This window comes from Oryza glaberrima, chromosome 8 (assembly GCF_000147395.1).
Source record: "Oryza glaberrima chromosome 8, OglaRS2, whole genome shotgun sequence".
In the NCBI taxonomy this organism is placed as follows: domain Eukaryota; kingdom Viridiplantae; phylum Streptophyta; class Magnoliopsida; order Poales; family Poaceae; genus Oryza; species Oryza glaberrima.
Genome location: NC_068333.1, coordinates 16,160,290 through 16,181,996, shown reverse-complemented (window position 1 = coordinate 16,181,996; position 21,707 = coordinate 16,160,290). Strand labels below are relative to the sequence as shown.

Sequence of the window (21,707 nt, the reverse complement as noted above, 5' to 3'; positions counted from 1 at the left end):
AAACATACATATGTATCAACAAAAGCATTATTTGTTTATTTCATACGGCAAGCCGTCCATCCATCTACAACAGATACCCAACATACAGTATAGTAAAGCGAAAACCATTCTCCAGCCAAAATTATAACGGTATAATCCTTCTCTAGAATTCACTTAGTAAAGGAACTACAAGAACAGGAACCATGTAGGGGATCCTCATTCAGAGATCATATGCCTCTAGTCATATGCAAAAAATTGATCAGGCAGGCACTTGTATCACAGCCAGAGCACTTGTGACATGTTCATCAGTTGCTGGTGCTAGCTGGAAGGTAGTAGTACTGGTAGTAGACCAGGGCTCCAAGAAGGGCCACGAGCGCAGCTGCCAATGCTGCCATGGGTGCACCCCATGACCAGAAAGCCTGAGATTTCTTCCTCTTCAGGATCGCCTTCGGAAGAGGGGTCTTCGTTTTCGTCACCGTACTTCTGTGCCGGGCATTCTTTTTAATTGTGACAGGAGCTGCTGGCTCTTCCTCCTGGGCTTCGGGCTCCGCTGCTTCATCAGACTTGGCATCGGATTCAGCTGCCTCCTCGGACTCGGCACCTCCAGCTGTTGCACTCCTCTTCCGGGCCTTCTTCTCCTTCTCCTGAAACAGTTAATTGCATGAATGACTGACAATATAGAACTGTAACAGAGATGAGGCTAAGATTGCATATAGAGACAGGAAAATAGTCACAGATAAGCATATAACGTATCTACCTTAAGCTTCTTCTCAGCTTCTTTTTCTGCTCGAGCGGCCGCTTTCATTGCTTGTTTCTCAGCCTGCTTCTTCTTCCTTTCCAGTGCCAGCTTGTTCTTTTCTATCTCTTCCTGTCTCTTCATCTCTTTCAATTTTGCTTCATCTACTTTAGGTTTTGTCTTCTCCTTTGGGGGCTCATCATCATGGACATCTGGAGTATCATCAATATCAAGGGGTTGTTTTGCCTTTGCAGCTTTGGCAGGTGCTTTGGCACGAATCTCATCCTTTGGAGTAACATCTGCACGTGGAGCAGGAGCCTCCTTCGCCTGCTTCGCCGGCTTTTTCAGTGGAGCAGGCTCCTGTTCAGCAGGTGGTGCCACTTGTGTTTCGAGAACGATAGGCTTCTCATCAGGATTCCTCATTCGTCCATCTCGACTCAGCTGTCTGCTGTTGAGGGAAACGAGTATCCTCTTCTCATAATCCTCTCTAAAGGACTTGCTGCTGCACCATTGTGCCATGAACTTCTCAACCTATGTAAGAGAAACAATCATTTTGCCATGGAAGGTCGGGAACAGGCCAAGATTCAAAAGGAAACAAGAGTAAGTTATATTGCAGGCAAACCTCATTCTGGCAGAGCTGCTGCACCGCTTCTACTTCACCCCTTGCTGAAAGGTCTCTAACACTGTTTGAGATTGTGCGGTATTGATGGAAGGATGTATTCTGAATCAGAAAAATTCAGCAGATACTATCAACAAAAGTCCCATGCTCTTGTAATTAAAATAATAGCAAATAATTTACAAATATAGACACAGAAGATAAAATAAAGTGAAAAGCAGTTAAAATATGACTCTTATGTTTTTTCAGCAAGAATTAAGCGGATCAACTAGCAAAAGCTATATCCTGAACAATGTTCAAGAACAGTCATATTTACACCAACTAATTGCTAGAATCAGATTATATAACCCTGTCAAACAAAAAATTGGTTTTACATTACAGTTCAACGATAGTCTGATATACACGTGATGCATATTTTGAGAAATTTACTATGGACACATGCAATTTAGCACAGATGTGTTCCCACTGCATGGAGAAAAAAAATGAATTGTAGATAACAGTCCACACAATAGAGATGTCAGTTACTTACATTAAGATCACGTGTTTTTCTCAATTCATTTAGAGCTTCAAATGCTTTATCTTTTCTAGCAGTAGCTGAAGTGAGGTCATCTTGAAGTGCAGCAATCTCACCATCAACAGCGTGGATTTGATCTTCAAGAACCTTAATCTTGTCTCTTACAGCTTGCCTATCCCTTTTAACTTCATCAATGCCCACCCCAATTTGCTGACACAATAGTTAAAATCAAATGGAACCATTACTGAGCTTTCAGTTTCCAGTAGAACATGAAGCTATAAACACAAGGTTATATTTGGACATACTTACTTTGACCTGATCATGTATTGTGCCTCTCTCAACAACTGTATCTTGCATTTTAGCTCTCTTAGCAGCATTCTCAATAACCTTTGACCTGGTTCCATTAAGTTGCTTTATTTCTTTGACCAACCTCTTTTCCTCATCTAAGGATATGCTTTCATGAGAAATTCGGTCATTCAAGCTCTTGATCTACAGGGTAGTAAAGCAGAAAATGAGACAGACGAAGTCAAATACTGCAAAAGTTGTAGAATGAGGCATTCCAACTTTTAAGCTTACCAACTGATCAAGCTCTTCAATTGATGAGCATAAACCTGCGCCTTGTGCGCGCATAGCATTATTTTCACTACGAAACTTTCCTAAACTCTTTTGAAGAGGTTCTATTTCCTTCAATTTTCCACTCACAACTTCATTATATTGTTTATTCTCTGCAGCCAATGGCTTCAGCTCTGATATAATATTGGATCGTTCACTCTGCAGAAAAAGAATGAAGTTACCTAATTTAGATACCCATTCTCAAAGGAAATTTGTTTTTCAGTTTCCCCTAGCAATTTTATCAGCTATTATGAGAAATATCTTCTCAACACTGGACAATAAAATCAACAAGTTTAAACTAGATATTCAATTGTATGGCACTCCTAGTTAGAATTAAGAATGGCAAAAAGGTTTATTTTATTCTGTGACGTAAGGACTCAGAAAGCATACCCTCTTGGTCCTCAAAGCCTCAAAAATATGGGACCGAGCTTGAATCTTCTTCTGGCACTCCTTGTCAGCTTGCTCAAGTTTTGCCTTCAGGCTAGGATCCTCATATGAACGGATTCTAACAAAGAAGAACGTGTGAGTTTGCTTAGGTTCAGGCCACTCATCCACAACATCTTTTGGGGGTGCAAGATCAGCAGCACTTGTGGCTCCATTTGCAGTAACACTGTTTTCCAAACCAAAAACAGCTGCCTCCCCACGCTCCTTGGCAGTAGCCCTACTTTCCTTATCTTGGAAAAGGTTATCTTCTCCATCAACTGCTGTAACCTGTGACAATGTAGCTTCAGCACCAGTGGCCTCCATTTCTTGATCCTGAAAAATAGCTACAAGAGTGCAGTCAATAGACAATACAGTTGCATGAGCATTACCAACATTTTTACTTCAGAGAGTTGACAGAATTGAGTGCACAGAAAGTGTTGATACTCAAGGAGTACCAGATGGTAAAATGCTAAGAGTAACTACTAGCTAAAATTAGGTGGTGATAAACACAAGGTAGTTATCAAAGGCACAAACCATTAGTGAGCTCATCTGCAGACAAAGTAAGGGTACCATGCATATTTTTACTTGCATCAAATTTTTGGTTTATTGAACGTGTATCCCCCATCCAAATTAATGAACACACAACTGAGGATGGATACAAAATTAAGTTTCAAGAAATTCCAGTTTTGAAGATACCAAGGAAGCACCCAAATTGCTTTGTTCTATGCCACTGTCATATTGGCCTAAGTGTTACAATTAAGTTAAGAGTGCAATAGTGCATCAAAGCCCAAAGCAAACTGTTATATGAACCCTGAAAGGAGGAAATGTTCGTGTAGTCTGTAGACATCACCATCCAAAGCCTAGGCCCTTTGGACTGAGTCGCTGATCCATTTGGACTGAATCCCTGATCCATTTCAAATACCAAGCTACAATTGAAGAGATCCCCAAGCAAACAACAGTGCCATCTAATCACTAAATCAATTGCCAGATTAGAGCAATAATCCACCCAATATTACGGGCTTAACAATTATTTTCAAAATTGAACACTGCTAATACACAAATCATACTGATCTCGCACAGATAGCATAGATCAGGGGAAAAGGAACAATAAAAGAAGGCATAAAAAGATAATATTGGTCACCACGTAAGCGAAGATGCTGATCTAGTGGTGGCTCACCTCACCAAAACATAGAACAGAAATATATCTGCTTGGATTTGGATGAAGCATTTACAAGTGAATTACTTTTGGTAATATTGGAGAAAAATACCACATGACAGTGCAACCGAATCTTATCTTCGAGAATGGTGGCCCAGAGGCAGACCAATAATTGGTTCAGTTCATAGTTCATATACTTCAGATACCATTGGCAAGTTGGTACAGGTAAACGCAGGAGGCTTCACGTATGCAACGCGAGTAGTATCTGTGGTTAGTTTGGAATGGGAACGAGTACACAAGAAAGTATACAACACCCCTGAATTCTACTTGTGTTCAGATCTAGTTCAGGGCCAAGTTGTTGTCTTCCCTTCTTTGGCCCCTGTGTGTTTTCAGTTGTCAATGTCATCCACCTAATTGACTTTACTTTCTGGTCATATTTGGATGGCCAATCCAGAAACAAGAATAACAATGCAAAAGATAACAGCATGTTAATTAGCTGCAATAATGCAACTTCTGGGCTGTACTAATCCTTACTTGAACTACTGCTTTCTAGTTCTACATCACATCAGGCAGACCATCACTAACCAAAAATCAAAAAGTACCACATGAAAATGAGGCGGTGGAAGATGCATAATAATTAGAGGCCCCTCAAAAGATGCAAGTGAAAGAAATAATGCCATAACACACTTCTCACCAAGTTGGACATGATTGTCCAGACTACAGAAAAGCAACTAAGATTCTGTTTCAATTCATTTAACCTACCATGAGCACACAATCCTAATTCCAAGCCTAACGCTTAGCCACAGGTGCATCAACCTTAGGCCCCTAAACACTGACCTACACCTAACAACTGCATAGTTGCAATCACACAAACAATCTACCCAGATATGTAATTCACGATCCGTAAGTTCATAACACCCTTAGCATCAACCAATTAGTGTTGAACATACCTAAAATGCACACAACATGCCAAATGAATAGCAAAAATCAGGAAAAAGAAAAAAGGACACATCACCAGAGAAAACGAAGCAAGACAGCATGATCTAATACTGGTGATGCTGCACAACACTATCTCACCAGCAATATGGATGAATTCCAAATTGAATTAAATGGGACAGGTAGATGTGTATTTATGGAAGTTTTCTTCCCTTGTTATTTATTGATATCTCCTCATGGCTGCTGCTGCTGCTGCTGCTTTAATTCTTCCACCGATTTCCTTTCTCAAGGTCAGAGAGGAAGGAAAATGGTGTGCATACAACATTGCTGGCAGCCTGGCACAGACTGCAGAGTGACAGGTCGGTGTTGTGGCACGTCTCGGGAGGAGACACCGAGGCACCATACAGCTCCTTTATGCGCAGGCTGATGTGATCATACGCTCATCCTGGGTGGCATCAACTTACTGCTATGTACATGTTTCCTTTTATGGGATTGTTTGGCCATATACAATGTGCGTGTCAAAAGAGTGCCAAATTGCAGCTCTTTCTGGATGAAGCATGGACATGGTATGTTCATCGCAGTTGCATTATTACTGGTTAAGAGATACTAGGGAAACTGTAGGATTTACCACTCCAAAGATTGACAATTCAGGATTCCCCACTTGATGTCTCACTGATGCGTGGGCCTAGATCAGCGTGGCATCAAGTAACATGTCCCACGATGTGCCTCAAATTGACATTGCTAGATTTTTTTTCCTAGATTGGGTGAAAAAAATCCTAGATTTTTCCCAAAATGACATTGCCTCAAATTGGCACGCGAGGCCATCAATTGAGTGACAAAAAAACCTAGATTCTTTTTCCCGAAATGGCATTGCTAACTCTATATATACTTGACCATCCAAACCGTAGGTCCTTCAGCATATCCATTCCACCTACCAGATGTTGTGTAATTCGGAACCTGAACCTGAACCTGGGTGGAATACAATCGCAATTACCGGACAACGCAGCAGAGATTATCGAGTCAAAGCTAACCAAACTATCTAGCTGCTAAAACCCATCATCTCCAATCCCAAATCATCGCCTTTCAAGGCTCCAACCTCCACAAGCTCATCCACTAGTACAACAAAAACCATATAATAAAAAAAATAAATTATGCATCTAAATCCCCCGAGTTGTTAACTGTATAGTAAGAAAAAAAAACATGAACACGGAGAGGGATACAAAGGCAAAAATATCCCTCACAAGAATTAAGCCAAGGCGCCGCGATCCAGCGGTGGCTGAGCTGAGCCCCCAAAAATTTTCCCTTTCCCTTTTCTGTGGAAACAAAAGAACTGATGCGTGTGGCAAAGAGAGAGAAAGTTCCAGATCTAAAAGAGAAGCTAAGACTAAGTCAAAGAAACCAAGTTGTAGGTCTAGAAAGAGAGAGAGAGAGAGGTGAGAGGATGTGCGTGCGGGTGCTCACCGGCGGCGGGAGGAGGGCGGCGGCGGCGGAGATGGAGAGCGGAGGCTGCTGGTGCTGGGCGCCGGCGTCGAGCAGAGTGAGGAGGAGATGGAGATCGAGAATGGTGAAGTTCGGGAAGGGAGCAACAAGTCAGAGAGAAGCGAAGCCAGCCGATTCACGCTGGATGGGCTGGGCTGGGCTGGTGGCCCATATGTTATTGACTCCTCTATCTTGGGCCGCCGCTGAGGTCGTCGCATCTCCTCGAGCCCAACAGGCGACGGGCCCCGGCCCAGCTTGATGACTCGCCGCCTCCCTCTGTGGCCGATGGCGGCGACCTGCCAATTTTGTTTTTCATTTTTATTTTTTTAATATTTACCGAAATATTATACCGGCAAAAATATTTACAGAAATAGACCCTGTCGCCCAAGTGGAGGGCGGCGAGGTGACGTAGCACACGGCGCCATGTACGCATTTTGCGCTGAGGCCCTTGGTCGTCCTCTGCAAGGGCGGCAAGGGGGTGAAATGGAATTTTCACCACATGCGATTTTCTGTAAATGTTTTCGCCGGTATAATATTTTTGTAAATGTTAAAAAAAATTAAAAATGAAAAAAAAATCGCGACCTGCCCTGTCTCGGTTGAATAGCTCGCCTCCCCTTATGAACTTTGGCACCGATCATTGCCTCCTTCTCCGAGGGTCCCGACAAGAAGAGGCGCAATCGACAATCATTGTTGTGTGCCCGTGAGTTCGAAAGGAGAGGGGAGAAAGGAATAGAGAAGTAATAGCGTGAGATGCTAACATACGGGCTCCACATACTAACTGAACAAGTCATACCAGGTCAACAAGCCACGTCAGAGAAAACCACCGAGTGAGCCATTTTTCATCGGTTTTAATAATTAGGTCAGGATATCTAGCATCGTAGTTGAGGGATACGAATCAGATTGCACATATAGTTGAAGAGTCGACTAATTCCATGGTCACTAGGGTGTGTTCTTTTCTCCCCCTTTCCCAACTTCTAAATTCTCATTTTTCTCGCGTACGCTTCCCAAATTGCTATTGGTGTATTTTTCACAATAAATTTCTATGGGAAAGTTTTTCAAAAAAACATATTAATCCTTTTTTAAGTTTTTTAAGGTAATACTTAATTAAGCATAAGCTAATTTATTGCTCCCGTTTGCATACTAGAGGTGCAAGGGTTTCCAACCTCTTTAGAAGAACACATCCTTTAAGAGTAGCATAGATACATGGCCATACTCCCTATGTTAAGAAAAAGCCAACTTTTAGACATAAGCTATGTTCAATTCGTAATTGAAGTTGTTTTTTTTTTCTGGGACGGGAGAGTATAGACGGTGCATTATACATGTATAAATCAACTGTGATAAGCTTTTAAAAGAGTTGCTGGCTGATGACTAGAACTACTTAAACACACGAGTATGGATATGACAAAATTGAGCAGGAATATGAGATAAGAAAAGGGTGAATAAATAATAAGAGTAAACAGCAATGCGGAAGCATCATACTGTAACCATGTATGACAGGTAAAGAACCGCATCAATTTACATAATGCAGTTTAGCACTTTGATAAATCGTTCTCAAATATTGGAAAAAGGATTTTGCCATAAGCCAAAGCACTACTTTCTTAAGATTATTTTTACTCAATCTCATAATATTAAAGACCAAAGCAAGAATGCAAGACATGGATATTCACAATATAAACAACTTAAGATAGTTTTGGCTCCATGGAAACGTATAAAAATTACATTTTAAAACGTCAACAGAAATTTGGGATGATCTTCAAGCCGCAGAAGTATTTGATATTTGAACACTGGAAAAAAAAATAACAGTAACACTGAGCTCCAAATCTGTTTAGCTTTTTCTTACAACATTTAAATATAAAACGATGACAATGAAACCAGTAAAAAGAATAATAAATGATCTGCTCTTGCTATTCTCTTCAGAGAATATCGACTGCTTGTGTTCGCAGTTTGCCTCTCCAGAGTTGTCGGGCAATAATAATTACTTAAATTACAGGCAAAAAAATTGATCGGCATGCCCCTATGCTTCAATCTGTACTTGCTACAATTTGACATCTGAAAAATCCACATCACAATGTTCTATTCACTGAACTGCACATATATTTCCCTTGTGAGCCTGAAGTCTCATACATCATAATTGCAGATGTTGTCGAAACCCATGTACTCGTGTCGCGCAATCTTGCCAATCATGTTGGAGATGCCGACTCCACCTAAAGATTACAAATGGTTGCATCAGTGGTACTGTGTTAAAGTCATGGTTTCCGAACTAATTACAGTGCAGTAAGGGGGAGGAAATGGTACCTAGTGAGATTGCGCTGATGAAGATCATGAAGGACAGAATGAAGATAATGAGTGATGCCCGCCCTAACCAATTGATCAGCTTCCTTACAATGTGCTGTCCAATAATCGCCGCAAAAAAGGCCACAACGGTGAAGAAAAGAGCTGCAAAGGGTTCAAAGATTAAATGTCAAATGCACGGCAACATTTGTGTTTTAGGTGTGTGCAGGGAAGAGAGAGTACCATATGGCACAGGGAACCGGTCCAAGAGGTAGTATTCAACAACAGACATGGAAGATGAGAACATCATTGCAAAGGTGGCTGTGGCACTTGAGACCTGTGATAGTTTCAGTTATGGAGGCGAAAAACAAACGTCAACAAAATCCGACAAAATTCAACAGGTATGAAACAAGTGCATAATGTATATAAACAAAAAGCATTCATGATTCAGAAATGCATATGAACAAAAGCATTCATGATTCAGAACCCAAAAGTTACCTGTGGAGGGATTCCAAGCTCCAAGAACAGAGGCCCCATGATGAAGCCGCCACCAAGACCAAGCAGGCCGCCAACAACACCAGCCATCATTCCAAAAAAGCAGTACACCAGCAGCTGATGAAATTTTAGATTGGTTTGTTCATCTCCTTTTGATGATATGACCCTCCTCCCCTGCATCAAGCCCAATCCTTCGTACATGGTCACCCCAACTGACACCGGGATCTGCATTTCTCATGAAAAGATTCACTGTAACAGTTAACTAGCTAGGTTATATTGGATATGATCATGCCAGTATAAAAAAGTAAGATGTACAATCTAGCAGGGATGCCATATGCAGTTCTAATCAATGACCAATTTGAGACAAAACTAAGAATGGACCACTATGATGGATTACAACCTCTGCAAAATAAAAGGGTTAATTTATAGCAATTAGTGATGATGTGTCCAGGCAGTTAACAGCCTGATGGCATGAAAAGCCTCTTAAATATCAAGTGATATACTCCCTCCGTCCCATAATATAAGAGATTTTGGGTCTGTCCAGATTCATTGTAATAGGATATGTCACATCCACCTAAAATCCCTTATATTATGGGACGGAGGGAGTATATCTTCTATTCTGGGTGTGTTGAGTTCACGCCAAAATTGGAAGTTTGATTGGAACTGGAACGATGTGACGGAAAAGTTAGAAGTTTGTGTGTGTAGGAAAGTTTTAATGTGATGGAAAAGTTGGAAGTTTGAAGAAAAAGTTGTGAACTAAACCAGGCCTCTGTACAACATTTGCATAAAACTACCTAAGCTATGAATCTATTATTCAAATTCGAGGTAAGCCAGTAGCCCAGTACAATACCTGGAGAAAGTTCAAAACCCAGTACCACGTGGAGCAAGTAGGCATGTAATTCTGCAAAAAAGAAAAATAATATAAGATGGTTGACTGGATGTTACTGTCAATGTTATAGTATTTTTGTTTCTTGGAATGCAATATATCCCTTCGCATTATAGTTGCAAAATAAAAATAAATAAATATATGCTCCTGGCATTCATGTTAAGTTGAGGAGCACACCTTAGTGACCTGAAGCACAAGGAATGCTATCCAAACAAAGGCAAGAAGTCCAAACTCCTTCCAGTAAACATTTTGCCATAAGGATGCCTGCAGTATCAGGTAAGTTATATTCTTAAGTCCTGATTGCTAACCAATGCCAGGGAATATAAAGATCATAATTTTTTTTTCTTACTGCTTCATCTGATGGGGCTTTTGACTCAGCTGTGGCATTCGGCCCTGTGGGCAGCGGACTATACTCCGGTTCTTCAGCTGATACATAAAGACTATATGAGCAACAATATCTACATTTCATGAAAATTGAGTAATTTTGTTTCATACTCACCTATTTGCTCCAATCGCTTTGCTGCCTCCTAAAATGAGTGGGACCACAAGAAGATCAATATTGGCAGATTAGTAGTATATTAATGAAGGAAAGGAATATTAATGATGCTTTGATTGTCAAGCTTGAATTCTGGAATGTTGGTTGAAAGCTGATAGATGCAAGATTGCAAGGGGAAGGAAATATTACCCTTTTGAGTATTGTCTCTTTCTTCCACGTCTCAACACCCTTCAGAAAAGCTTTAGTTGAAGTGCCTACAATTTTATTGGAAATTTAAACTGAAGTCAACAGAAGGCAATAGGTTAAGCCATTTTTTGCTGTTTCAGGACACAAGGGAGCACCTAGGAAAAGGATGATCAATAGAACTGTGATGAGCCAATCAGGGAATATGACATTGAAAAGAACACCGATGCTGATCCCTAGCATGAGCATCGGCTGGATAAGCAGGGCTAGATCATAGTCAATAACAGGCATATCCAAAGTTGGGTGCTTCAGCTTGAGGTTGTAGTAGACAGTTGACACAGCTGCCCCCATTATCATACCTGTTCCAAAATTTATAATGGCTTAATCAGATCATGAACCTAACAAACGTTTCGCGCATATATCTGTCACTGTTTTCTACTTTCCCTGTGTCATTATTTTTTGAAATGTTAGATGCTAAGAGTTTCATAATTGTTATGCTCTTATAAAGTTTGCATTGGATATATCTCCTGTTGCATTACAAATTGTAAAAATGGTTTATGTGAATAAGTATAAAGTACAGTACTGAACTCACTTTACAGTACAGTTTTAGAAACAGTGCAGTAACATTGCACAACAATCTCTTGAAGTGATATTTGACTATTCTCAAACACTTAAAGTTCTAAACATCCATTTTCAGATGTAGACCAGTATTCTAAAAAATAGATCACCAGCAATTTGGTGAATATTCCAAGTTATGTACGGTTCTTTGCTTCCTTTTTTCCCCTTTTTGTGAATGTCATATGTATGGTTCAATTGATGACTGTTAGACAAGTCTCAAAACCAAATTATGTGGAAGTGGGTCAAAGAAAATTATAGAATTCACTAAAAATGAAATAGAAACATGATTCGTAATGCATGGGTCGGACAGACTAAGCTGATCTTCTGTATAGTGTAGAAACAATAATCATTATCGGTCCACCACTGTAAACAATACTAATCATTATGGGTTCATTGTAAACATGAACACAAGGTTCTCGTTTTTTCAAAGCTTCAGTTATCTTTTTTTTTTTCTTTCTGAAGCAACAGTACTTATCTTTTATTTTGAAAGGCACGGTTCAATGGTACCAATAAGGATGATATTGATTGCACTGCTGAGTGCTGACAATGACTGCAAAGGACAAACATAATAGGCTCCTTCTTTCAGATAATCCATGAAAGAACAGATGAAATGCTGTTAAACGAACTAAACCCTCACATTTTGATATCGCCGTTGATGATTTCGCGTCGAAACCAATGATCAAGGTCAGCATCGGCACGAAAATCCCACCGCCACCTACTCCTCCTACACTTCCAAACGCTGCTCCAAAGAATCCAATTAATATTCCCAAAACAATTTTCCAACCAAATTCCATCGGCTGCAAAAACAAAGTGATTCATTTAAATCAACAAATTAACGGCATATTGACACAAAAACGAGAGGTATATATATACTCCCTTTGTTTCATATTATAAGTCGTTTGATTTTTTTTCTAGTCAAACTTTGTGAAATTTGACTAAATTTATAAAAAAATTTAGCAACATCTAAAATATAAAATCAGTTTCATTAAATTTAATAATGAATATATTTTTATAATATGTTTGGTTTGTGTTTAAAAAACTGCTATGCTTTTCTATAAACTTGGTCAAATTTAAAGAAGTTTGACTATAAAAAAGTCAAATGACTTATAATATAAAACAGAGGGAGTATAAAAGATGTTCGAAATATCCTACAAAAAATCGACAGCCTATAAATATGCTGTAAAAAATCAACATGTTATAAAAAATGGAGAGCAGTATATGAACTACTATTGACAGGATCATCACGAAAGATAAGTGCAGTGTTCTTCCACAAAACAAAACTGCAGTCTTTAGCAATTAAGCCAGCAAATTTATTCCCCTGAAAAAACTCAAGGTAGGAACACTCCATTCAGTTAGACATGTTTTTGACCAAATTTTAGGATAAACCGATAATAACTGAGAATCCTATATAAAGCCAGTAGTAAAGAAAGAGAAAGGTAATTCGTAGTTTTAAACCGTGAATCAAACAAAATACTACATCAGCACCACCAGAACTCTTAAACTCTTTTTTTAGATGATTGCACCAAAAATGACAAAACTAAAAAAAAACAAGATACTTACTAAAAATATATACATAAAAAAAAACATGTTCCAACACGGGAAAAAAGGACAAAAAAAATACAGCTCCAAGATTAATTAATTGTCAGAAACAGAAGAGAGTGTGCTTTGTAGTAGTAGTATTACCGGCCACACGTGGTGATAAGAGGCCTCGCCGCTCCACAGAAAGTTGACGACTTTCCTCATGTAGCCCACCTCCTCCGGCGCCGCCACCGCGTCGGCGAACGTGAACCCCCTGTCGCCGGCGGCGACTGCGGCGGCCGCGCAGGCGGCCACGCCGACGGCGGCGAGGGCGTGCCATCTCCTCCCCATTTTATACCCTTCTTTAATTTAGCCCCTCCCCCCTGCACGCGAAATCCAATTACAGAAGGAAGATGCAATTAAATCTTTGAGCTCTTCCAGGCCTCAGAGAAATAAGGCAGCGAGTTTGCTTCTTTGATCTGTGCCTCGCAATAAACTTACAAAGATAGATAGATAGATAGCGCGAAGAGTTCTTGGAAACCAACGCTGGCGTTCGCCGCAGGGAAGGATGGGAAACTGTGGAGGCGGCGGGGGGCTTCGACGGCGGCCGGTGATCGTCGGAGGCCGGCCGGGGCGGCGAGGTTGGCAGCGAATGCGAGGAGGATGGAGGTGAGCGGCGGCGGCGGTGGGTGAGGGAGAGAAGCGGAAGCGACGATATCCTTGTGGCAACTGGCAAACTGCCAATGGAGGGAGAGGGAGATCCTAGTAGTATCAATTTAGAGACTAGAAAGGGGGGAGTTTTACACTAAAGACCCTGTAAACATAGAAAAGTTGTACTTCTTCACTTCCATTTTCTTTGTTTGGATAGGCCCTTTTTTCATATTGGGAAACAATATGCGTACTAAATTATTGAGGATGTAAACAATTTCTCGCTGACGGATGTAGTTATAAAACAATCGTTATATAATTATAATACTGTAATTTGTGTGTAAATTTTATAAATCCCTCCATAGCATGCCTTTTTCGTGAAACGAACGTCGTAGGTCCGAATCCCCTCAAATGTGTGCACACGTTGTGATTTTTTTTCCTTACTCTCTTGCATGAATCTTGAAACAAATCTAACGATTTAAAATTATGTAAAAGTTACATGCATGTTAAATTGTAGTTGTATGTAAGTTATAGAGTAATTATATTAAGATTGTAATATATTTACATTAGGAAATATTTTTTTGATAAATATATGGGAAACTTGAATTGTTTCTACAAACTTTTTTAGGAACATTGATGTGTCACATTGTGGTTGAATCTTGCCTTCATGTAACTTCCAGTCGACTCAATCAAATGGTTGAAATTCTTGTTGGTGAGAAGTTTGTAAGAAATTTTTACTACATGTAGTATTACTCTTTTATATTTGTTGGTAGGATTTGCTAAACTACATTAGAATATAAATTGATCTGCTAACAATCTCCGATGACTTAGAAGAACTCCTACCAGTTAAGCTCGATAGCAGGGGTTGCGTGAATGGCCAAGAAAAGTGAGTTCCTGGTTTAGAGGGAGACTAGGGCACCGAAGATCTAGCAGTGGGTGGTGGCGATTTGAGGGAATGGAGGAGGTTGGTAGGTGAAGATGCTGGCAAGAGTGTCAAGAAAATAATGGTTAGGCAATGGGGGCATCAAACGAGGTAAGCGATGAAGGGGAAGATAGCGACAGTGTTGGACTGGACAAAGGACATGCCAGCATTGACCCGGCTAGATGGAGTGGCAGTGGCGCCTGGGATTAAATCACTCAGTTTTAAGCTCTTTTTTTTTCTCTAAGTTCATTTCTCATACTAATATTTAATCTATCCTTGTACTCAAATAGATAATCCACGAGAATAATATGCTCAATGCAATATTTTAAACTCTATAATTAACATTTGGAATAAAAAATTATGTAAACATGAAAAATATACAGTCTTGTTTAAAATACCTTTAATGATAAAATAAAATAAAATAAAAAATTATATTTTTAATAAGTTGATTGATCAGACATATGTCAAGTGAACTGCATCTTCGTATAAATAAGACGGCCCGGAGGAGTGGTTTAGTTGATTAGGCCACGGAATTTGAAGTTACAGAATCGTGTTCGACCAGGTATGCTTGAACTGTTTTGCAACGATCTAATGCGATGAATTGACACGCTATATATCACTTTACACTCTGTTTGACATCAGTGAAAGGGAACTAATTATGATAATTACGGATCTTTTGTATTAATAAATGCAAAAGCTTCCTTTGACAGAAAATTGATGGAGGTATATATATCTTACCCATTTCCTAACAGTTGATTTTCTCTGAGATTCGTGTTGACCGTCAGATATGCGCTGATATTCGTGTGATATGGAAAAAACGAAAAATAGTGCACGCACCAGGAAATAACCTGAAGTTTCCTAGTACGTATTTCTACCGGCTAAGTTACACTAGTTTTATTTAATGTTTGTCTTACACTATATTATATGCTACTCCAGTACTCCCCTGTTTTATATTATAAATCATTTTGACTTCTTTTTGTCAAACTTTTTAAGTTTGACTAAATTTATAAAAAAATATAACAAACTTTTCAACATAAAACATACATATTATGAAAATATATTTAATCTTACATTTAATAAAACTAATTTAATGTTATATATATATATATCAAGTCTTTCAATAAACTTGGTCAAATGTAAATGTATTTGACAAAGAAAAAAGTCAAAGTATAATATAGAACGAAGGGAGTAGCTATATTTGTAATTATATGCTAGGTATATTATAATTACACTCCTACATAAACCTTAATAGGGGATGCCTCATATGTGTCGGTTCATCTAAAACCGACACATATAAGACTTTTCCAGTCCTTCTAATGCTTCGTATGAATATAGAAATTAAAAACTGGCACCTATAACTTATTATAAGTGCCAACCTTTTTTTTAAGAAAAGGAACCATTATATTTATACCTTTTATAAAAACACACACACAAATATCTAGGATATAAGTCCGATTTTAAGGCAAACGACAGTTGATGACGGAGCCGAGCCGATGGCTAGGCCTGGAGTACAAGAATGAAAAGAAATTCCTTGCTCTTATCCCGTCACACTTCTCATCATGTGTTCTTATCCTCTTGCACGCCCTTCTTTTTCCCGTCGCTCCTTCTCTCCCATCTCTACCTTCGCTCCTCTCCCTACCATGGCCGACACCTCTCCCTCTACCCTGCGTGGTGGCCGGCGCCTCTCGATCTTCCTGGCCACTGGATGTCGATGGGAGGTTGACACGATGGCGACAAGGAGGTCCAGTGAGGTCTTCCTTTCTTGGGCCAGATATGGCAGCCCCTGAGTCACGACAGCGAGGAGGATGGCGAGGTTGGATGGCTCCACAGGAGGACTACTCCTTCAATTGGGAACTCCCCTGCTACGAGGATTCGTGGGTGAAAACGGCGGTGCCCACTTTTGTGCTTGGTTTTCTTGATTTTCGGGGAAAGGGAAATATGCTGGAGTTCGTGTTCTAGGGCATATGGGTTTGTGTTGGATTGAAACATGAACTTTGATGAATGTTCTGGATTTTGTTTTTGAGTGAAATGTAATGTATGTTCTTGATCTCTTCTTTCGTGGCCTTTGATGCGAATCTCAGGAGGTGTTGAACTTAAAGCATCATCTTGATCCATCGAGCCATTCTTTTTTCTTTCCTTGTTAAGTTCATATAGGGTTCCTAAACCGGCAAAAAAAACCGTAACTCATCAGTGTTACTTGTGGGGTGACGGTTGTAGAAACAGCACTTATATAGGCTTTTGAACCAGCACCAAACTGTGTTTTAGTAGTGATTATAGCTATATTTGATTTTATGTCGAATAATAGATAAGTAGTATCTTTAACTTCATTCCAAAAATTATGCAACAATTTAAAGAGCCATGACAATTGAGCAGCATATTTTATCTAACCTAATTTGATCAAATAAAACAGACCACAACGAGAATATATTTTCATTCCCGTACGCACGAGAATTAACAACAATATAGAAAGCCGATCGAAACCGAACGAGTGATATATATATATAGAAAAACTATTCTACACCCGGGGTATAGAATAGTTATTCTATACCCCCTCCTCCCTCCAACCCACCTCCCCTCCCTCCAGGGGGCAAAACCCACCCCACAGCTCGGTCAAAGCTCCCCCACCTCGGTCAAACCCGCCCTTCACTTTCCCCACCCCCTCCACTCTTCTCAGCTCTCGTCTCAGAACGACGTAGTAACGTAATGTTCATCGTACAGTAACACCATGTCTTACTTGCAGTAACAATATTGAAATGTAGTCATAATATAGTCATGACGGATCTACTTTTGATAAGCACTTTTTTTCTAACATCATGGTGCAAACGATTTTTAAAAGTAGTACATGATGTGAGAGATATTACCCTTCAAAGATTGGTTTTTTAAAAATTTGGCTCTCCACGAGCAGTAATACCATATCATAAGTATTACTGCTGATCTTCTGTGCGTTACTGCAATCACATAATATTGTTACTACAAGATGTAGATGTAGTAACTATTATAAGTTTCATAGTAACATAGTGTTTACTGTGATTACTTGATAACGTTATTGCAAGAATACATATAGTAAAAAAAAAGGTGCAGTAACATGGAGAGAGAAAGATGAATTGGCTCGGTTTACTCATGGGGCAAGGGTAGAAGAACCTTCCAAGATTGGTCTTTTGAAATTTAACTCTCCACAAGTAGTAATACTATATCATAAGCGTTATTACTATCTATTATACGGTACTACAATCCCATCGTAACGTTATTATGAAAGTGTGGTAGATATTATAAGTTTTGCAGTAACAAAGTGTCTTACTGCAATTCTTGAATAGTGTTACTGCATAAACTTGTGGTAACGTGTATGTGCCATGTAGTAACACTTACACTTTTGTGCAGTAACATATATATGGTTAGCATGTAGACTTTTAACTTTCCTAGTTTACTACAATTTCACCACGATGTTACTATCAAAAGTGTAGTAACATCCTATATGTTTTGTAGTAACGTGACGTGTTACTATACCTATACGATAATATCACCACTAAAACATAGTAACTTGTTATGAGTTTTGTAATAACATATATATTTCTCTTCTACTTAGCTTCCTACAACTATGGAACTTTGTGTGTCCTGTAGAGTTGTAACAGTTTATGTGTTTTTACAGTAATCGAGTGTGTTCCTACCATTTCTTCTCGAAGATTGGTCGTTTGAAATTTATCTCTCCATAAGTAGTAATACTAAATCATTATTGTTACTACTTTTTATTGTGAGTTACTACCATTCCATCATGACGTTACTGTATGTGTGCAGTAACAACTATAATTTTTACAGTAACAGTGCATGTTACTGCAATTTCTTAATAGCGTTACTGCAATAACATGTGGTAACAACCAAACACAGGTACAGGACCTACCACCCACTTTGAACTAGTAAATGTAAGTGCAAGTGATATCTTTTGAATTCTCATCTTTAAACAATAATATCTCTCACATCAGATATTATATTTTTGAACCGTTTGCACCGTAATGCTTTAAAAAAAGAGCTCTACAAAACTAGATCCGTTATGACTATATTTTAACTATATTTTATTAGTGTTACTGCAAGTAAGCTACATCGTTACTGCATGGTGGTCGTCCTGTTACTGCACCGTTCGTACGAGACGAGGACAACAAATAGGTGGACGTGGGAGGAAGTTAGCACACAGGTTTGACCAACATGGCAGCGATTTGACCATCCTTTGACCACGCTTTGACTGGGGTGGGAGGTGGGTTTTGAGCCCAATAAAAGAAGGGGGAGGTGGGTTAGGCTCTTGAGGGGGGAGGGGGTATAGAATAGTTATTCTATAGGGGGGTGTAGAATAGTCTCACCCTATATATATATATATATATATATATATATATATATATATATATATATATATATATATATATATATATATATATATATATTGAATCTATTCTACACCCCCACCCTCCCATGGGTCAAACCCACCTCCCCCATATATATATATATATATATATATATATATATATATATATATATATATATATATATATATATTGAATCTATTCTACACCCCTCCCCTAGAATAACTATTCTACACCCCCACCCTCCCATGGGTCAAACCCACCTCCCCCACCCTCCCTAGGGTCCAAAACCCCCCTCCCATCTCGGTCAAAGCGTCCTCCCGCCGGTCAAACCCGCCCACCACTTTGCTGCTCTCGTCTTGCAGGAATCGGCAGTAACAGGAAGGTCATCGTGCAGTAACAAGATAACATTATCGCAGTAACAACGTCAAAAAATAGTCATGATGGATCTAGTTTCGTTAAGCGTTTTTTTATGAACTTCATGGTGCAAACGGATTGGAAATATAAGATATGATGTGAGAGATATTGCTCTCTAAAGATTAAGATTTACCTCTTTTTTAGTCCTCGTCTCACTGGAACAGCGTAGTAACACGATGGCCAATATGTAGTAACATGTCTGTTTTTCACAGTAACAACGTTAAAAAGTAGTTATGACGGTTCTAGTTTCATTAAGCACTTTTTTTTTACAAACGTCATGATGCAAATGGGTTAGAAAAATAAGACATGACGTGTATGTTAGTACTCTCTAAAGATTGAGATTTAAAATACTCTAGATCTAAAAAAACATTACTACTATAGGGCAATTGTTACTATGCATGTTCTCTGTTACTGCAAGTTTCGTCATATTGTTACTGCCAAAACTGCAGTAACAGCCTATAAAGTTTGCAGTAACAACATATACATTTTTCAGTAACATATGATGTTACTACCCTTTTAGGATAATGTTACTACCGAATCATAGTAATAAGGTATGATTGTTACATGTACATAGCTAATTTGTTCACAAATCATCATATGGTGATTTGGTTAGAAGTGTTTGCCATGAACCATGAGATCATGGGTTCAAGTCTTGAATTCACCAATTTATTTTTAGTTTTTCTAAAAAAGAGAGAAGAAGGAGGGAGAGAAAAAAAGAAGAAAAGGAGAGATTGAGGGGGGAGGGAGAGGAGGGGGAAGGGAATCGAGGGGCGCGCAGGAGGGGAGGGAGCGCAGGAGGGGAGGGAGAGGAGGGGGCGCGCGGAGAGGAGGGGGAATCGAGGGGCGCGCAGGAGGGGAGGGAGAGGAGGAGGGCGCGGAGAGGAGAGGAGAGGAGGGGGAATCGAGGGGAGCGCGGGAGAGTGGGACGGATGGGAGCTCCCCTCGGGAGAGGAGGGAGGGAGGGAGGTGGGGACGGATGGGAGGTAGGAGGGGAGGGAGAGGAGGGGGCGCGCGGAGAGGAGAGGAGGGGGAATCGAGGGGCGCGCGGGAGAGGAGGGAGGGAGGGAGGTGGAGAGGAGGGAGGGAGGGAGGTGGGGAAGGAGGGGAGAGGAGAGGAGGGGGAATCGAGGGGCGCGCGGGAGAGGAGGGAGGGAGGGAGGTGGGGACGGATGGGAGGTAGGAGGGGAGGGAGAGGAGGGGGCGCGCGGAGAGGAGAGGAGGGGGAATCGAGGGGCGCACGGGAGAGGAGGGAGGGAGGGAGGTGGGAGGGGGGGTGTAGAATAGTTATTCTAAGGGAGGGGTGTATAATAGAGCTACTATATATGTGTATATATACATATATATATATATATATATATATATATATATATGTATATATATGTGTATATATACATATGTGTGTGTGTATATGAGAAAATTCGATCCATAGCACAGGAAATAAAGCGGTACCAAAAAATAGCACAAAAAGTTTCCACTTCTGATCCATAGCATAAGGCCACCGGTTTTTCTTCGCCCCGTAGCACTTCCGTCACATTTTAAAGTAACGGCGTTAGATCGGAGTGAAGAAAATTTTCGTTGGACTCATTTGCCCTTCGTTCCTCGCCAAGTCTCCTCTTCCGCTCTCTCGTGGACGGCGGCGTGGCAGCCATCGGTGTGCCGGGCGACCGCCTCATCTCCCCGCCGCCGCTGAGTGAGCTGCTGCGCGTGCTCTTCGACGGTGTGGATGTGTAGCTCACCGTCGCCGCCGACGGAGAGGTGGACACCGACAGCTAGCGCCACACCAGCCGAGTCAAGCCTCGCGGGCCCCTCGAACAGCCGCCTCAGCGCCGCGGTCCGCAGAATGCCCAGCTCTGCCATACAGGCATACACGCGTGGATGTGGTCGTCGCTGCCGTAGAGCGCCGGGTATCGGTCGATTTCACCCGTCCTGCCGTAGAACTCGTACACCGGCTTGTCTAGCCACACGAACCCACTCATTAGCGCCGGCGACCACCATGTTCTGATGTACTCCCTCCGGCTCTTCCAGAGCTCTGACGAGGCACCAATGCCGAACACAATGTGGCCCAGCCCGATCGGCGCGGCATCATCAGATGGCATCCGTTTCGGCCGTGCCACCGGCAACAACAAGGCTTTGAGCCTGTTGCCAGCATCGCCGGCGGCCGCGAGATGTGCAACGGTACCACTGCCAATTAAGGCTCTCCTCCAGGCATGAGCTACCCGAGTAGAACGGCGACACGGCGAGGGCAACTACGTACAGGGTGAGCACCGGGAGGAGAAAGTAGATGAGGCTGCAGTGGAAGAAGAAAGCCTTGCACTTGGGCGCCATGCTAGGGGCAAATTAGTATTTTGAACTCCTTAGTCACGGCTGAACACTCCATCACAACTCCAAACCTGACGGAAGTGTTACGGGGCGAAGAAAAACTGATGGCCTGTGCTATAGATCGAAAGTGAAAA

At 40.8% G+C, this 21,707-nt stretch overlaps 2 protein-coding genes across 3 annotated transcripts; both read right to left on the bottom strand.

The window, feature by feature from the left end:
* Nucleotides 1-11: 11 nt before the first annotated feature.
* LOC127781624 (proton pump-interactor BIP131) lies at nt 12-6,578 on the bottom strand. Of its 2 annotated transcripts, none has more exons than XM_052308609.1 (8): nt 6,434-6,578; nt 2,848-3,224; nt 2,422-2,616; nt 2,155-2,334; nt 1,861-2,055; nt 1,338-1,436; nt 737-1,246; nt 12-623 (listed from the first exon to the last, which is right to left on the bottom strand). In XM_052308609.1, exons 2-8 carry the CDS (start codon nt 3,202-3,204, stop codon nt 285-287), a joined length of 1,875 nt encoding a protein of 624 aa, XP_052164569.1. In that variant the 5' UTR covers nt 3,205-3,224; nt 6,434-6,578; the 3' UTR covers nt 12-284. The 2 variants fall into 2 exon arrangements, with proteins under 2 accessions (XP_052164569.1, XP_052164571.1); XM_052308611.1 differs by having other exon boundaries at nt 2,848-3,213; nt 6,434-6,562.
* Nucleotides 6,579-8,198: 1,620 nt separating this feature from the next.
* LOC127782573 (sulfite exporter TauE/SafE family protein 3-like) lies at nt 8,199-13,655 on the bottom strand. The gene is made up of 13 exons (XM_052309833.1): nt 13,420-13,655; nt 13,084-13,301; nt 12,038-12,197; nt 10,941-11,141; nt 10,789-10,853; nt 10,603-10,630; nt 10,453-10,529; nt 10,281-10,367; nt 10,068-10,118; nt 9,221-9,442; nt 8,966-9,059; nt 8,747-8,887; nt 8,199-8,655 (listed from the first exon to the last, which is right to left on the bottom strand). The coding sequence occupies exons 2-13, from the start codon at nt 13,267-13,269 to the stop codon at nt 8,570-8,572; spliced, it is 1,398 nt and encodes a 465-aa protein (XP_052165793.1). The 5' UTR covers nt 13,270-13,301; nt 13,420-13,655; the 3' UTR covers nt 8,199-8,569.
* Nucleotides 13,656-21,707: the final 8,052 nt, after the last annotated feature.

Excerpts from the sequence above, each read along its gene's own strand:
- LOC127782573 (XM_052309833.1), bottom strand. The coding sequence starts at position 13,269 with ATGGGGAGGAGATGGCACGCCCTCGCCGCCGTCGGCGTGGCCGCCTGC. Across the intron at positions 12,198-13,083 it reads CTTATCACCACGTGTGGCCG|CCGATGGAATTTGGTTGGAA; the intron begins GTAATACTACTA and ends TTGTTTTTGCAG. Across the intron at positions 9,060-9,220 it reads AGCTTGGAATCCCTCCACAG|GTCTCAAGTGCCACAGCCAC; the intron begins GTAACTTTTGGG and ends AAACTATCACAG.
- LOC127781624 (XM_052308609.1), bottom strand. The coding sequence starts at position 3,204 with ATGGAGGCCACTGGTGCTGAAGCTACATTGTCACAGGTTACAGCAGTT. Across the intron at positions 1,247-1,337 it reads AGCAGCTCTGCCAGAATGAG|GTTGAGAAGTTCATGGCACA; the intron begins GTTTGCCTGCAA and ends TCTCTTACATAG. Across the intron at positions 624-736 it reads AAGCTGAGAAGAAGCTTAAG|GAGAAGGAGAAGAAGGCCCG; the intron begins GTAGATACGTTA and ends TAACTGTTTCAG.